This window comes from Pleuronectes platessa, chromosome 11 (genome assembly GCF_947347685.1).
Source record: "Pleuronectes platessa chromosome 11, fPlePla1.1, whole genome shotgun sequence".
NCBI classification, from domain to species: Eukaryota; Metazoa; Chordata; class Actinopteri; order Pleuronectiformes; family Pleuronectidae; genus Pleuronectes; species Pleuronectes platessa.
In genome coordinates, this window is record NC_070636.1 from 8,496,478 (window position 1) to 8,514,340 (window position 17,863).

The 17,863-nt window shown below is 46.2% G+C and overlaps 1 protein-coding gene across 1 annotated transcript; it reads left to right on the plus strand.

Moving 5' to 3' along the window:
- Window positions 1–1,733: 1,733 nt before the first annotated feature.
- On the plus strand, window positions 1,734–13,694 carry LOC128451030 (SLIT and NTRK-like protein 3). The gene is made up of 6 exons (XM_053434803.1): window positions 1,734–1,973; window positions 2,148–2,399; window positions 2,531–2,646; window positions 2,915–3,844; window positions 5,058–5,277; window positions 12,552–13,694. The coding sequence occupies exons 1-6, from the start codon at window positions 1,758–1,760 to the stop codon at window positions 13,692–13,694; spliced, it is 2,877 nt and encodes a 958-aa protein (XP_053290778.1). The 5' UTR covers window positions 1,734–1,757.
- The last annotated feature ends 4,169 nt before the right edge of the window (window positions 13,695–17,863 follow it).

A 17,863-nucleotide genomic window follows, 5' to 3' on the forward strand; every position in this document is an offset into this window, starting at 1 on the left:
CCTGCACTTGGCAGGCAATGAAGGCATACTTTTTGGATATGGTTTGACCTTTCTGCTCACACACTCACACACTCGCAGGCAACTTGGCTCCAGCGCTGCTTCTCTGCGAGGCAGGCGTACATTGTGTGCAGGGCGAGAGGAGGGCTTTTGATGTAATCGATATCAGATTTCAGCGGTTTCACTCTGAGCTCTCGTCCTGAGTGGCAGCCCTGACTGACTTCCTAATGCTTATGCAATCCCAGTCCTCTCTCCGCACCTCACCCGTTTCCTCTCCCTTTGTACCACACTCTCTGCCCATTACTCGTCCTTTATCTGTCTGTGTCTCCTTTGCTCCTTTCCTTTTCGCTTCCCGTTCCCACTTCTCCTCCTCCTCCTCCTCATCCTCCTCCTCTCGTTTCCACCTCTGCCTTCATCTCTCCCCGTCATAATCATCTCTGTGATTGCTCTTCCTCTCCCGGGCGGTGATGTTTTCACGGCTGCCTCCTTGTCTAACTCGCTGATGCCAGATTATTGCTGTATGATTACAGCTACCATACCATCATGATCATTATTGCATTTCGCGTGGCAGTGTTCAACAGTGTATGAGCAGGTCGAGATGCTTTATCCAATTTAGATCTCATTAAGACTTGAGAGGAAACATCCCCCATGCAAGACTCTATCAAGAATCTAAGCTGTTTTCCTCTTTTCTTTTTTTTTGTTTGTTTCCTGGACGACAGCAACTCAGTTCCCGTTCTGTTATTATTATTATTATTATTATTATTGCTCTGCCACTCTCATGAACATCTTCATCATCTTCGTCAGCACAGCCACTGTCAGTTCACGCTCCTGCTCATCACCGAGCTGCCTCCACATCAGACCTTCTTTGAAAACGTTGAAGAGTTTTGATTTGCGGCGACGCTTTCACTCCACTGTCATTATCACAGTAATGATTATGACGGGACTCGATGGCTGCTGATAACCCAACGTGTTCTGCTGATTTATAATACCCAGTTATTTTGCGCCTCATCCGTCTGTTGTCTGATTGCCATTCATCTTATTAAATGGAGCAGTTCATTAGACAGGAGCATTATGAATCTGATTTGAATTTACCCATATTCATATTGCATACATTAAAACAACACGTGCGTGACATTTCAGCTTCGCCGAGCATTTGAGAATACAGATGAATATATTCATCAGAGCCCCCCCCACCACCACCACCTCCCTCCACTCGTCCAAAAAAGCCACTTTGAAAATGATAAAATGTGATTCACAGGTGAACTAGCCCACATGTTTTGCCTTTGTTATGCATTTTCAATGTCAGTATTTGAATATCTAATTCAAGAGCAACATTTCAGCGGCTGAGAGTTTGTTGTTTTTGCGTCAGCATTTCTTGCTCTTGATGCCTGTAAACCCGAAGCCTTGTTTCCACGTGATAAATACATGTTATATATGTTTCCCATGGTTCAGCTCATATTGCTGCATATACAGTGGCTTCCGGCCGGCCTTATACATCATTATTCCAATGGAACGTAATTCTTTCCCTGAGGCACTCCCGTCCGTGTGATTTAACTTTTCTTTTTCTGACTGCTTCAGTATGCTTGTGATGTATCATCAAATCTGATTCATCCTGAACTGACTTTTTGCTGCTGCCTTCCGAGCTGCTTGCCCTCTTTTAACCATGTGTGTGCATTTGTGTGTGTGTGTGTGCAGTGCGGTGAAGGGCCGATGTCGGCCTGTAGCCCCAGGCTGCTGAGCTGAGAAGGAGAAGCAGGAGGATGCAGTGGGTCACTCTGGTAGTGGCCCTGGGGTGTGTGTGTCTGTCCTGGGCGTCGCACACCCCCACCCCTACCCCCACCTCCACACACACCCCTTTGGTGGACAACTCCGAGGAGGAGGTGGACGAGCCGTGCTTCGAGCCGTGCACGTGCGAGGTCAAAGAAGGCGTGCTGCACGTGCACTGTGACGGGCGGAGCTTCACTAATGTCACCCAGGTATCAATCACTCTCCTTCCCTTTCGCCCTCACGTGGAGCTGCGCTGCACTTTATTGCATTTACATGATTAAAATACTCTCCAGGTCTAATATCCGTTCTCTAATGCGGCTTATGGGTGTTTTTAACTGTTGAATGAATACGATAACTAATCAGACCTCTAATGAATCGCTCAGGTGTCGCAGTCCTGGGTCCGCCCTTTCAAACTCAACCTCCAGAGGAACTCTCTGAGGCGTCTCTACAGCAACGGGTTCCAGCACCTTGGCAACGCGGTGTCGATCAACCTCGGCAACAACGCGCTCCAGGACATCCGAGTGGGAGCTTTCAACGGGCTGGCCAAGCTGAGACGCCTGTACCTCCACGAGAACAAGCTGGAGGTCTTCAGAAACGACACCTTCGCTGGTCTAGAGGCTCTGGAATACCTCCAGGTGGGTTTGAGATCCTAATCCCTCGTGAAAGTTGACCAAGATTATAATAGGTGGCTGTGACAGGAGCCGACAGTGGGTTCGCAGGGGCAGGAATTATGTGTGCGTCACATCTTTGTCTTTCCCACCTCCAGGCCGACTACAACGTGATCAAACGAATCGACAGCGGCGCTCTGAGGTTCCTCTACAAGCTCCGGGTCCTCATCCTCAATGACAACCTGATCCCCGTCTTGCCTGCTCATCTGTTCAGGTGACATCCCCATTATTTTACTGCGAAGCTTTTGAATTACGCCGCGACTGATCTGTGTAAAGTATCACTGTCAGACACAATTAGATGGTCTGTGCTGATGCTGAATTAGTGTTTCTGTTGCACATTATTTCTTACTATAAAAGACGGATTAATCATCAGATAAGCAGATTTCTCGGCAAAGGCACGGGTGAGCCAATGTTTTCTCTTATTATCGCATTGTGCTTTCATCTAACCCACATTACTACCCCCCCCCCTCCTGCTGCACCAGATCTGTGTCTCTGACTCATCTGGACCTGCGGGGAAACCGTCTGAAGAGCTTGGCATATGCTGGGACCCTGGAGTATGTTGGTCGCTCCCTGATGGAGCTACAGCTGGAGGAGAATCCGTGGAACTGTGGCTGTGAGGCCGTTCAGCTTCAGCAGTGGCTGGGTCAGATCCCCTACACGGCGGTTGTTGGGGACGTTACATGCGAGTATCCCTTCCACCTTCATGGCAAGGACCTGAGAGAAATTCCCCGCAAGGCGCTGTGTGCCGACCTGCCGGACAAAGAGCTACAATCAGAGGGGGGTGTTTCCACGGCAGGGTCGCACCCCCGTCATTTGCCCCCTATCGCTAAACCCAACGCCCACCCAGGGCGAGTCAGGCCCACTAAACCCTCCTCTATGGTGCACGGCTCCCGCCAAAACACTCACACCTCCTCCACATCCTCGTCCTCCTCCTCAGCAGAGCGCAAAGACAGAGAGAGGCACCTGAGGCCGACGAAAAGGCCCCGACCCTCCAGAACATCTCCCACTCCCCGCAGTCTGATGCCCAACCAGAATCCCCCCGTGGCCGGCTACCAAACACGACCCCCCATCCCAATCATCTGTCCCCTGGGCTGCACTTGCAACCTGCACATCTCAGACCTCGGCCTGACTGTCAACTGCAAGGAGAACGGCTTCCTCAACGTGTCCCAGCTCACACCTCGGCCCCTCAACGGCCGCAAGCTCTACCTGAGTGGAAATCTAATTCAGAGGATCTACCGCACAGACTTCTGGAATTTCTCCAGTCTCGACCTGCTTCACCTGGGGAACAACCGCATCTCTTACCTGCAGGAGGAGGCCTTCTCCAGCCTGACAAGCCTGAGGAGCCTCTACCTGAACGGCAACAACCTGGAGAGGCTCAGTCCCCACGTATTCCTGGGGCTGCAGAATCTTAGGTAGGATTTTTGGATTGTTTTGCTTTTGGATCACTCACAGCATTTCAAGCACTTTGCCTTCGCTGCACTTCAAGAACACTCATTGACTGAAACCACATGTCAGCAAAGGTATTTAGACATTTGTTTATAAGTATGTGGGAATTCATTTCTCAGTAATTGTGACACAGCGCAGAGCAGAACATTTGGATTACCATTATGCTGGAGTTTGATTGAAATGAAAGGTGCCCATTCACTGCCTGGATTGTCGTTTGTTAGTCACACCACCTGATTCCGCTGAAGTGAGGTGTCAGCCTGGTATGAGTGACAACGTGAAAATTAATGTGTTTTTGAATTTGCATACAGAGGTGTTGATAAGGCAGTGAGACGTCTGGGTGATGCCAGGAATTAGCATTTATGAGAAGGGCTTATTATTTACAAAAAAAACACGGAGGAAACATGCATATGTATCATTGTCAGATGAAGCTGATGAAAGTAATTCCTCGGCAAATAATGTACACAGTTAGTATCTACAGTGAGCTTTTGTATTTATTCTGTGAATTAAAGTAACTGTCATGCTTTCTTATATAGAATAAAAATGTTTGTGCCATTCTATCTTAATATTCAGCACATCTTCTACTCTTTGGTTTACTGCTCTTTATTTAAAGATCAGAAAATTTGGAGCCCCGCTAATTTGACTATTAATCAATAATAAAGATCCTCTCAGGACGTCCAACATTTTTTCCTCTTAACCTCTCGTTAGCCCTTGTCAGTGACTCTAGGGCGGGTGAGCCTCTGCGGATTTCTATTATTGAAAAACACTTTAAAAATGCAAAGGACTTTAGATTTAACATGATGATCAGGCATGTCAAGGCAAGTGTAAGTAGTCATCAGTGTTAAATTACACAATATCATTTGATACTGATCGTCTAATCAGCTGTGAACAGGGAAGGTTGCAGATTAAATCAAATCTCTGTTATGACTTGATGTAATTACCGTGCTGCGGTGCAGGAGAGGTAAATAACCTGCACAATATTTCAAAATAAAACGACTCAAAAGGAATTCACCCTGTGCTCTAATCAAAATAATAATGTTTTTGGTACCAAGCTGAGACAAAGACAGACGGTCCTATTGAGTTGTTGTGATCTAATGCACTGGTTCACTTATTTATCCTCTTTTCACCGTTCTCCATCACCAGTGTCTCGGCGCTCTAACTCTGGCCTCTCCTTTATTTTAGGTACCTTTATTTTGAGTACAATGAGATCCGCGAGGTTGATCCCGGGACACTTGACTCCATGCCGTCCCTCCAGCTGTTGTTCCTCAACGCCAACCTGCTGCGGAGCCTCCCCCTTGGCGTGTTCTCTGGAGTTAACCTCGCTCGTCTGAATCTGAGAAACAATCACCTTCTGCTGCTTCCTATGGAGGGCGTGCTGGAGCACCTCACCGGACTGGTGCAGGTTGGTGCAAACCTAAAGCTGTATTTACTCAATGACTGAGGAAATGTTAGCTTGTAATATGTAAATGAGTCAGAACAACTGTATTGGGCCAGTTCTGTAGAAATATTATTTGTGTGTGTGTGTGTGTGGAGAGTTGTGTATTTGTATCTCAACCTGCGTTTGCGTAATCGGATTTCTAAATGTGCACTGAGATTCTGTAAATGTGTAGAACCCTTGTGTGTTTACAAACCTATAACAAATACACCTTATGCCTATAAGAAATTTAGCAGTACAGTGTGTGTGTGCTTGTGTGTTTGTGTGCATGTGTATGTTTTGGAGAGTTGTTTAACTGTATCTTAGTCTGTTTAATCAGACGTATGGATTCTGAATACATATTTAAAAGTTGCTGTACGCGTTCTCAAATCTCAGTACAAATTTGCAGATTTTTTTACACATTTAGAAATCTGATTACACTCACTTGGATTGGTTTACAGTTACACACACACACAAATAATGTAGATACAATATTGGCCCCATACACTTGACGGTAGCAAAATTAGGCCAAATAAAATTTTCTTAGTAATTTGATGAGCAACAATGGCAGAGTGAAAATTTTAGATTATTGAATTGGAATACCCCCATCGACTTACTAAATGAATACAAAAATAATTATTATTATTTCAATTGTCATTGCTGAGACTAGATATCTTCACAGCTTGATGAAATAAACAAAACGAGCTGAAATCTTGGCAAAAGACAAATCTGCATTCAAAACTTCTGGCAGCCCCTGATCTCCTGGTCTCGGGCACAGCTGCAGTTTCCTCCATCATCTGCGTCGCCTGTTGTTTTGAGAGCTCCTCTGTGGCATGTGGGACGCTGCTTGTGCCTCAGGTATTCTAATTGGAAAATTGCAATTGTCTCGATTTGCATAAGTGGTCTTAATAAATCACCGGCTAAAGCGGGGGAAAGCTGAGCCCCTCAAGTTTTTTCCGAGCATGCTTAGACTGCACAGTATGTATTAAATTCACTTTTTGTGTTTGGCCTCACCTCACACATTTAACTGCAGCATTATGAGGCTGGTTGCTGTGCACAATGCCACTGATAACGGCCGAACCCGAGATATTACATTTATTTTCATCCTGCCTCCTCTCACTTCAGCACATTTAGTGTACCAGGCTTTTCTTAGACAGCCCGAGTAGAATGAGGAAAGGTGGGTGTGTGGATTAGCCCCAACGTCATTGTGAATTTTCCGTTTTTTCTTGGCTCCGTGAAAAATTCCTGATCCTTGCTAGTGTGGGTTTCTAAATATTCGCTCGAGGGAAGATCGACGGTGGTTTACGGAGCCGGAGGAACCACGTGGAGATGGATAATGGTTGTTTGCTGTTCTACGCCTCTGATGTCTATGAGCATTACAGCATTCACCAAATGGAGGAACACCGTGGGCCATATTCATAAAGCCCAGCAGTACCACCATTGTAGTGCTCAGAATCTGCGGCACCGTAATTGAATTCATTCATTTACCTGGGCTGTTAGTACACTGACAAAGTCACATTAGCGCTGCCCATGGACGGCAGAGAAATAATGTGACACTGATATCACCTGTTGACTTACTGCTGGCCTGTGTGAAGCTCGGTAAGTGGGATTTCTGGGCGCTGGCGTATGTTTTTGGAGCCAGTGTTTGCACAGTAGAAATCAAAGGGTAACACAGATGGAGGCCGGGTGAAGCTCGCAGATGCTGTGAAAAAAAAAAAAACGTCCATTTTGATAATCACAAAGCAGCAGCATGTATAGCTTAGAGTCACTGTCACAATCAAGGACGGGATTATACAGTCACACCCACTTACGTACATGCACTGGTATTTTGGGGGGGAAAATCCCTCCTTGATGTCTCCTTTATTTTGAAAAAATAAGAGAAAATTATGATTTGTATGCTATAATTCCTAATAACAACCGGAAATATGCAATAGAATTAAGTTGAGGTGAATCGGCATCTGAGTGGAGGCCATAAATATGTGCAGTGCAGGGGTGCACGTCTTTCTCGGTTCATAAAAACGTACAGTTTGGAAGCACCTGCTCCTTATTACACTGAATAAATTTGCCCGCAGGAACATTTCACCTTGAGGGATGTCGGATAGAAAACAATGCACACTGGGTCAAGATGGATGGAAATAATACATTATACACCAGGGTCTGGTTCGACAGGAAACCATGCATTGAATGTCAAATATTTATGATTGATTAGCAATTTTTACTCGACTCTATTACTACTACCTCTACTACTAAGACTACTCGATTCTTCTATTAAACAACGCATGTTATGGGCGGTGACCGAGGTGAATTAACAACTTAACAACTTAACAAGTGACATATCGACTGTTTTTCGCACAGCCAATATGCTATAATCACAATCAGAATCAGAATCAGAAAGTATTAATTGCCAAGTAGGTTTACACCTACAAGGAATTTGCTCTGGCTGTTGGTGCATACAATGAACATAGAAACATAAAAACACAATAAATACAAAGCAATAAAAAGAAAAAATATATATTTACTATTTACTTCTTATTTACTCACTTTTTCTAATATTTATACAAAGTAACATTTATTTAGACATAAACATATCTAAATAAAAATATATAAAAGATAAAAGATATAAAAAGTGAAGTAAAAAGTGAAATGCAAAATGCAAAACAGTGAACAGTGTCAGATTGTAATATGCAATGTAATGCAGTATAATATAATATAATATAATGTGTTAAATTAACACATCCTTGAGGTGTGGGGGCAGAATAAAAGTCAGAGTCAGGGGGGGGTCCCGGGCCTTGTTGATAAAGCCAACTGCAGCCGGGAAGAAGCTGCTCTTGTGGCGGATGGTTTTGGTCCTGATGGACCGCAGCCTCCTGCCCGAGGGAAGAACCTCAAAGAGTTTGTGACCCGGGTGGGAATGATAATAATAATAATAACTTTCTTTACGTTACAAAGTGCTTCACAAAAAGGCGGAAAATACATTGAGGTCGAAACCTTAAAATGAAGGGAAACAACCCATCAGTTCCCAGTTAAAAGTTTAATGAAATAAAGACAGGGAAAGCTACAAAAACAATCATAATGTGTAACTGTTGTTGCAGTTGACTTGGCTACTGAACTATTATTAAACATGTACCTCTGTAGGCCTAATTCAGTGACACGAAACATCATCATTTACTGTTTACTTCCTCATGATAGGGAGTTCTAAAGATTGAGAAGAGGTGTGGTGCAGGAGCAGATTGGTCGACCACCCAGTGGCTAGGACGATCAGATGGTTTTGTGTTGACCAATAACACGGGGCCACGTGAACTGCGTTAACATTGATTCAGTCTGAAAACTCAGCTGAGAGTCGGGTAATAGACTTGATTATAACCGCTAACATCTTACCTGATCAGATCTAAGTCAATATATTACTTTGCTCAGGCCGTTGTGTTCAGCTGGCGGTTTCACAAGCTACGTAGAAAAAACACATTTTTTAACACGATACAGTATAAACTAGTGGATGTGTTTATGCAGGGGAAACGCTTGGGATCCTTTTGCAATATAAACTAATATTTCACCTGATATTTTCACTGCACAGCAAACACAAGACCCCCACCGGTGTTTTAAACATAAATATAGTATCTCAATAAAAGCCTCTAAAAGTACTAAGCTTTCTGACTGTTCTGCCCGTCCTCTGGGAAACACACACATTTCCCTTTGTAGGACAGGAAATAGACCTTCGTACGATCGACTGTCTGACTCAGTCTTTCAGATTTACCATTAAATGCCAATGAAGCCATTTTAACTGGCTGTACAGATTATTTTCCCCTGCAAAATGAAAGGCAGGATTTTCCTACCACTCAGAGGGGGGAGTAATTGTGTGTTAATAACCACTTCCATTCGGTTCACTGTAGGGGTGGATGATATGCCGTGACATAATTAGAATTAGATTTATTATTGCAGTGTTATTTCAGCATGTTAATGTTTACGTAAGTACTCCTATTTGCACTGCTGAAAGTTAATTGCATTATTACCCAACTAGGTCAAAAGTTTATATTGCAGTTTTTACAGGGGCAATATTTTACGAAAATATTAGTTAGTAGCATTGATTCAATAATGAAATGTGAAGAAACAATTTGGGTATGAAGACGTTTTAAGATTAAGTTTCCTTTATTGTCTCCGCGGGGGAAATCTGCATCAAACCAGACATTGAGTAATAACATTGAATACGATAAATACAATAAACTAAAGCCGAACATTTGCCTGAGATAAATTACTAAGCAGTTTAGTTACAGAACATACGCACTGTTAATTAATTTGCCAGATTTCACTTGTACAGACACAAGCTGCTTTCACACTCGCACTGAACTCCAGAGATTCTCCGCACTTTCTCCAGAGGAGATGCACGTGGGAACGCAAATGCCCCAGTTAGATCCAGTGTGTGTAAACTGTGTAAAAAGATGATACATGTCTACATACTACATGTACACACGCCATGTTTACCGCATACATTTCAAACCGAAAATCCATATATCCAATTCAGCGGCATTTGAAGTCAATGTTTGTTTTTCCCCCTCAGAATAAAAGATCAAGGGAGTTTTTTTTCTCCACTCTCATAATGTTGCACTGATGTTCAGCGATCACACGGAGGCAGAGTTGCCAGTTCTTGCTCTAACGATGACCTCACTGGACCAGGAGCTCTTGCTCTCTGCTCTTTGCTATTACCACCGCTCCCTCTCCGCCCACATGAAACACAGACCTATGGATTGAACAAGTTCATGCCCCTTCTCGAGGGGGTTGCTTGAGTCACTCCGGGATTTATGATAACTCATTATCTGAGGTAGAAGTTGACGTTGCATGCAAAGGGAGGGAGGGGGGGACATTTCTGAAGAAAGAAATGGAATTCACTCCGCCCCAGAGTGATGGAGAGAAGTACATGAATGAATTTCCATTGACGCACCTCTTTGGCCTTGTGTGTATAACATGATACGTTTACTGTGGTCATGAATTACGTTTTCCAATATACACAGTTTGGCACGTACTGCGTGGTGCTTCTTCAGTATGCCCTCTTTTCATTTTCGCTCTGTGCACTATACAAAAGACTATGAAACGCATGCATCAGTATGGAGAAGGCTTGGCAAGCTGACGCTCAGGGGCGGCGCGTCACCAGAGGCTACAGCAGAATCCCTGCACCACAACTTCCAAAAAAACCTTCTTATAACAACTCTGTTCCTGTGAGTTAACCGGAACAATTGTAATGACTGACAGGATGTTGCCGTTTTGGCAGCAGTGTTGAGTCACATGGCTCACGGAGAACAAATCCTTACTCTCTCCCTTAATGGGATTTACTTTCATGGCTCCCCAGTAAGTGTTGGACTGTTATTGTTTGATCTTTGATCGCTTGTCTTAAGTATAAAAACCCACAAGAGCAACTTAACTCTTCTTTGGGGTAAATGTGGCAGTTTCCAATAAAAAAACAAAAAACGATGTTATTTTTTATAAGTCAGACTAAATTCATTTCTGGTGAAGAAAATTCCAAAGTGTGTTTTTAATGAATTTCTTCAGAGATGCAGCATCAAACGAGTGAATGCTGCTCTCAGATCTGCATCGTGCTGGAATGTGGGATGAATTTACTAAAAGCCTCATAATAAAATCTATATAATGGGGTCACGCTCTTGCATTTCCGCTGCGACTAGCACCTGTCGGCCTGGCATCTATAATTTCGCTCCACAACATTGGCTGATTGACAAGTTGACAGCAAATCACACGTCGGGGTGACCAGGCGTATAAATTGTAAACCGAGTTGGACGTGTAACACAGATGCTTTCAAAAGAGAAAAAGAGGATAAAGCCGCTGGATCGGCGCGAAAACAAAACAATTCACGGGAAATGGAAAGCTTCAGACTGTGGTTATGTTATGCGACTTCAAAACAAGCTGACATTTTAGTCATGGAGTGTTTATTTAAAATGTCACCTGGTTTATTAATGTTCACTCATGCCACATTATGGCCCAGATGTCACAATAATACACAAACCTGCAACGCTGCACTTCTCAGAGAACCTTTAATACAGTGGAGTCAAAACTGCAGCTGAGTTGTTGTTTCCACTCCTGTTATTTCATTATGGAAGCCACACGGAAAAAAAAAAAAAAACCACACTGGGCCAACTTCAATAAAGTGAAGGAGCATCCTGTTGTTCCGGGTGAGGCATGGGGAGGCGTTCGCACCGCAGCTCCCGCAGCAGCAGTGCTGAATCATCTCGTGGAGCATCCATCTATTCCTGCAAGCCAGGGAGACCGCCTAACCAAATTAGCATGACAGCATTCGTGCAGCCTCGTTGGAAGTGTGACAAAGAGAATATCGGCTTTCATTGCCAGTGTCATTGCTAAAGATACGGAATGGATCAGTTCTCTAGACAATACGACGCGATGTAAGTGATTCCCTTTGTGCATAATCTGCTTTCGCCCCTTTCTTCTTTTCTTTTTTTTAACCAAGTGCGGCAAAGTGAATATTCGAGTTTGTTTTCGGACACGCGATCAATATGGCAGCGAATGAAATGGATTCATGCGCACACCTATTGGATTACGGCACGGGGGGGGTTGCATCACATCCCGTCTATTGTTAAAAAACAAAGAGTGCTCTCTCTCGTGCTCGTCGCTCAAAACCCTGCCGGTGAGTTTTGTGAATAACCACTTATGTAAACTCTGAGTGGTCGTTATTGTAAACTGAAATAATCCTGTAACCTGCTGTAGTGCGCGTGTGAACAGCTTTTAACAGGAGCACCTGTGGGTGGGACGAGTTGAATTGGTCACGGCTCAGGTTGCTGTGTATCACGGAATATATCTGACGCTCGTGCGCAGCCATTCAGTAAATGTTAGCACTTGGATGTGCTGATGACCCTATAATGAGATTATTTACATTAATCAGTGCTATTCAACCCTTGCATATTTAACAGAAATCATTTAAAGACACTCGGCACGGTTGAGAGCTGCACTCTGTTACGCAAATGCTGGAAAACTCATTTTCCACATATTGTTGCTGGTGAGAGAAAAGGTAGCAGAGGGATGATCGTTTCTCTTGTTGTCATCTTATTAGAGAGCGAGCTACTGGCCTATTCCTCAACGCTGCAGACATTAAAAGTTACTCATACACATCAACAGCATTTCAGAAAAATTATCTACTGTTGTTTACATTGCACAAAGTGATTCATGGATCTGCATTGCACGGCAGACCAGTAATTAGTGTTCTGTTACACGATGACAATGCGCTGTGCTGTTGTGTGTTTCTCCAGGTGGACCTGCAGCAGAACCCGTGGGAGTGTAACTGTGAAGCGGCTCCACTGAAGCGGTGGCTGGAGGGGCTCAGCGCGGTGGTGGTGGTGGGAGAGGTGGTCTGCCATTCCCCGGAAAAGACCAAAGGCGTGGACCTGCGCTCCCTCTCCATGGAGCTGCTCTGCCCTGAGCTGGAGCCCCAGGAGGACCAGGAGCAGGAGGCGCACACAGCCACCTCCACAGCTGCAGACAGCGGTGCATCGGTTGGCTACCCCGGCTCAGGGCTGGGCCCCCTGATCCCTCCGGGGAAGGATTCAATCCCTCTCTCGGTGTTGGTACTCAGCCTGCTGGTGTTGTTTGTCTCGGCGTTCTTCGCGGCAGCGGCACTAATCGCCTACGCCCTGAGGAGGAGGGACAAGCTGCCGTTCCGTCGCCAGGGAGAGGTGGATTTGGCCGGCATCCAGATGGAGTGTGGCATCTTCACTGAGCAGACGCACCACCATCACCACCACCACCACCACCAGGGCCTCCCGGAGACGCCGCCCCTACCTCCACCGGAACACAATCACGTCTACGACACGATCTTGCCCCCTGAGGCCTCATCGAAAGGGCCCGACCCCGCCGCGGCTTCGCACATGTGTAGCAACCCCATCTACAAAGAGGAACAGGAGGCCGCGGTGAAGCAGCGGGCGCGGCAGCAACAGACATTTGCAGCCTCCAAAGAGAGCGAGGGAGGATACTGCTCTGCGGCAGACAAGGAGAGGAACTGGACTCTGGAGGTGTCCTCATCCCCCATCAACACCGTGACAGGAGCCATGGGACAGCTCGCCGGCCTTCATGGCAACGGCATCCTCTGCCCCACGGTGATAGACAGCCAAGGCCCCACCCCTAAAGTCGAACTGGTGGACTGCCTCTTCAGACTCTCCGCCCCGGAGTTCAGAGAGCTGCCAGACAGGTACGCGAGGCCGCCGCCCCGCTACCCCCACCCCCAAGACTCTAAACCGGACACCAGACCCGACCAGGTGCTCGTGGTCACCACCCTCAGCTCCGCGTCGGGCGGCGGCAGCAGCAGCCAGAGCGAGCAGGGTGCGGGGGAGCACAGAGCCAGACTGAGGACCACACCGGACTACATGGAGGTGCTGGACCGCTCGTACCAGTTCTAACTCTCCCCCCCCTCTCTCCCCCTCCTCCTACTCTTCCTTCTACCCCTTTCCTCTCGTCTCCTCATCATCCCCCTCTCGGGTGATGAATCATCCAGTAACAATGACTTCTGTACAGAGGCTGGCATGACTTTGAGAGGAGCCTGTGGGGGAGCAGGACTACACTACACACCATGTTTATTCCTGGATAACGAGCTGAGGTCAGTTTTTCTATTCCCCCCCCCCCCACTACCGGCATATAGGATTGGCACGGATTTGCTGATCCCAGATCTCAGCCTGGAGGCAAAAACCTCCGCTGCAGCTACTCCAGTATCTTTTTTTTTCCCCTCCATTACACCTCACGATCGCAAAAAGAAACCAAGGCTCTGTTTTCTCCACTCAGTGCCACGCTGAGCAGGAGACAGCGCGGCGGTGGGCGTTTATGTTCATATTATCACTCTCAGAAGACCTGCGTGGAGGTGAAAACACACCAGGTCTGTGCAACATCAAACACAAGAGTCGCATTCTGGGACAGTCGGGAAGGTGCGGAGCGAGCCGGGCGGACACTTGAGACGGAGACACGAAGCGAGAGGGGGAGAAATGACTGAAAAACAGCCAAGTGCCTTAGCAATGAACAGCCAGCAGTGTGGTCAATGCTTATTTTTCTATGAATACAGATCTATTTATCTAAACAAAGAGGTTTGACTACCAACGGATGGGACGCTGATGGACGACTGAGACTAAAAAAACCAATCGAAAGGCGGCCGAATAATTGCATTCCCTGGATGAGCCAAAAATAATAATATACCCAGTCAATATTGGAGTTGTTTGTATGCAGTTCGGTTCATTTCCATCTCATCCAGTTAACCTAAGTTGCTTATCCAGTGGAAAGTCTTCGGGGGCTCGATTCCAGAGGGACTTATCAGTGAATGGTTGGTTGCTGTGCGATATCACCAGGGGGGGGGGGGGAAAGAGGCGTCTGGTTTTAATGGAAGAGAGGATAGAGAAATGATAATTATTTTTCGAATGCAAGACAAAACAAAAGGAAGGCTGTCACACAAAAAGACACTGTGGCGATGGATGCATTTTTTGATTTCTTGATCAGCTAGACTTGATGGGGCCACGAGGACCTCGACACCATGGTTTCTTTCATCGGAGAAGAGCATCGAGCTTATTGTATTGATTTTTTAATATTTCTCAGAGGAAAATTGAATGGCAGAAAAAGGACAAAAAACAAACAAACAGGACACGACGGCATTTTTTTTTTTTTGGTCCAAAAAAAGAAAAAAAGACAGACACTTCTATCCACTTATCGATTATCTTTTACGGAGGTACCTTTTTATGCTTTCATCTCCTACCAATAGTAGAGGCAGTTGTGAATATATTTATTCTAAGTTTTTGCGTGTTGAAGCTCTCCTGTAAGGGATCATGTTATATTAATGTATAGGATGATTCTGCATCTGGTTCAGCCTTCTTACCGCCGACCCACGAAATACAATAAAGGGTGCTACGTAAAAACCTTGCGATGGCAGCTGCTATGTGTCACACACACACACACACACACACACACACATACACACACACAAATGCCCTGACCCCCATAAATTCACACTCACACTCTCCGTCTCTGTTGCTTTAATGGTGCATGAAAGAAACAGCTCGAGGTATGCTAAGCCTGTAAGCTTGTCCACGCAGCGTGTTGGAGAGATCAGATGAGAGTTGAGCAAAGCTGAGCGCCTGCAGGGTTCCTCACACACTAAAGGGTGGAGGGAGAAGCTAATAGTGTGAAATCTACCACATTAATGGTATAAAATCGATACAGGCTATCTGTGGGATAAGGACATGTAAGGCCGGTGGCCCCGGGGACCAAGGTCGCGAATTGCTCCATCTCTTACCAGCTCAGTTTCTCTCTTAATGATTTGATCCCTTTTCCCTAACTCCACCACTTTCATTTCTCCATCTGACTTGTTCTCTCTCCTTCTCCTCTTTATTCCTGTCCAGCCCTCTCACCTCTCTCTTTTGTTCTTTCTCCTCGCCCTCCTCTCTTTCCCTCTCGTTGCTCCGGCTGTCAGCTCAGCCTCACAGGATGGACACAGAGATACTGTTCTATATGCTGCCCGACACACAGGTAGCTCACAGCGGAGTGTGTCCACGTACGTGTGTGTGTGTGTGTGTGTGTGTGTGTGTGTGTGTGTGTGTGTGCTTTTGCTTTGTTTCTGCTCGGCTCTTGCCTTCTTTCGGTGATGAGTGCAGTTCTTCAGACGCCTCCTCACTCTCAGTGTTCAGAACTCTGTTGCACAGATAATCCCCCTGTGGGTGAGTGTGTGCGTACACGCAGGACTGTGTGAGTGTGTGCGTGTGCATTGGGAGGGGTGTGCCTTTGTTTGGAGGAGGTGTGTGTGTTCAGGGAAGTGTGCGCTGCAGCGGGGTGTTTGTGCAGCTCGTTGAGTGTGTGTTTGTTGTGCGTGACGGAGGGAGCGAGTGCGGAGCCACAGCCTCGGTCCGGCCGTAATCCTCTAAGCTGTATAGTTCACTCATGCCACATCAGCCCCATTGTGTCTACAGACAAAGAAGCCTAGTTAAAACTAAATGCCAGTTAAAGCAACAAACAACTAATTATAGCATCATTTTCTGCATCCCATACTCTCTCTCTCTCTCTACATCTCACTTTTAATGCTGAGGGCCTGATTCTTTGCGACACCTTCTGCTCTGGACTCATTCCAGCTGCTTGTACATGTGTGTGTTTAGGTATTTTGCACTTGTGTCTCCCCGTTTGCACGCGTCCGCATATATGTGTGTTTGACTATCTGACAGCTTTGCCACGGTTCATGTGTTTGGGTCCTGTCAGAGCTGTCCTGTCACTGTGTGGAAAAAAATCATTCATTTCCCAGAGTCGAGGATGAAAGCGTCTTTAGACTTCAAACGCCTGTGGGCCTCTGTGGCTTAGATTGCCTCTCGCTCTTCCTCCACCGCTGTGTCATTTATTCCTTAAAAAAAAAGAAAAGAAAAGAAAGGGGGGGAAACACAGTGCTGCTGTGGCATCGGTTAAGTAGAGATGGCAGAGACATGGCGAGGAGCTGGACAATTAGCCTGATTAAAACACTGTCATTTTGCATAATAGATTTAGCTGCAATATAGGCAGATCTTCTCCGAGCAAGCGTGTGTACGTGTGCGCGCGCGTGTGTGTGTGTGTGTGTGTGTGTGTGTGTGTGTATGTGTGTCTGCGAAGCCATAAAACCATATTCTTCTCTGCATAAACATGCAGGGTATTAAAAATGCACAGTTGGCCATGGTTTGATGTCAGTGAAAAGAGATCTATTTAAAAGTCATGGTGCATAGCTGCAGAAGCTTTGGTGTTTGGGCATGACAAATAGTTGTGGTTGAGCCGGTCATCGCTCGCAGACACACTCGCATAAACATTTACATCATTGTATCAGTGCTGCAGATGTGTGCACACTTTGCCCCGCGCGCAAATACGAAATGAACAGGCAAACAAAGTCCATTTTTAAGTATGTACACAAGCTGTACACACAAGCGCACGTGGAAACACACAGGAGTCTGCTGCTGCGGCGCCCTGATGTTGTTTGGTTGCTCTGCATTGCAGTAATCGGCTCCACTCTTCTCCTCTGCTCTCACCCACAGACAATCACTGGTTCTCGGTGGGCAACATCGGCGAGGGAAATACCTACGGATAGAGCGAGCGATACAGGGAGGGAGGGGGTGAGAGAAAAAGGGGGAGAGGGAGGGGGGATGCTGGGAGGAAGAAGGAGACGATGCTGAGGAGAAGGTATAGGGAGGGAAAGAGGGACTAAAGAGGACAGAGGGAGATTTGAGGGAGGATGGGAGGGGATGAAAAGAAGAGGAGTAAGATCAGCGAGCGGGTGTTTCCAGGCTTAGGGCTGCGGGAGGACTTGTTAATTTGCGCGCGAGTGGAGGGATACAGTCGGCAGTGAGACGGAGAGATTCACAGTAGATGTGTGAAACAGACACAGACACTGAATTTGCCATGTGGGTTCTCACACGTTGCTTTGTGACTGCTCCCCGGCACACGACGCCCCCCCCCATGATCTCGGCATTAGACTCGCAGCTCAATTACGTGTCGACCGAACATCAACGGTCAGAAGAGGAACGATTTCCCACGTCTCCCATTGTAGCTCCACAATGCTTGTTTACAGTGTTGTGAGGCAAAATGG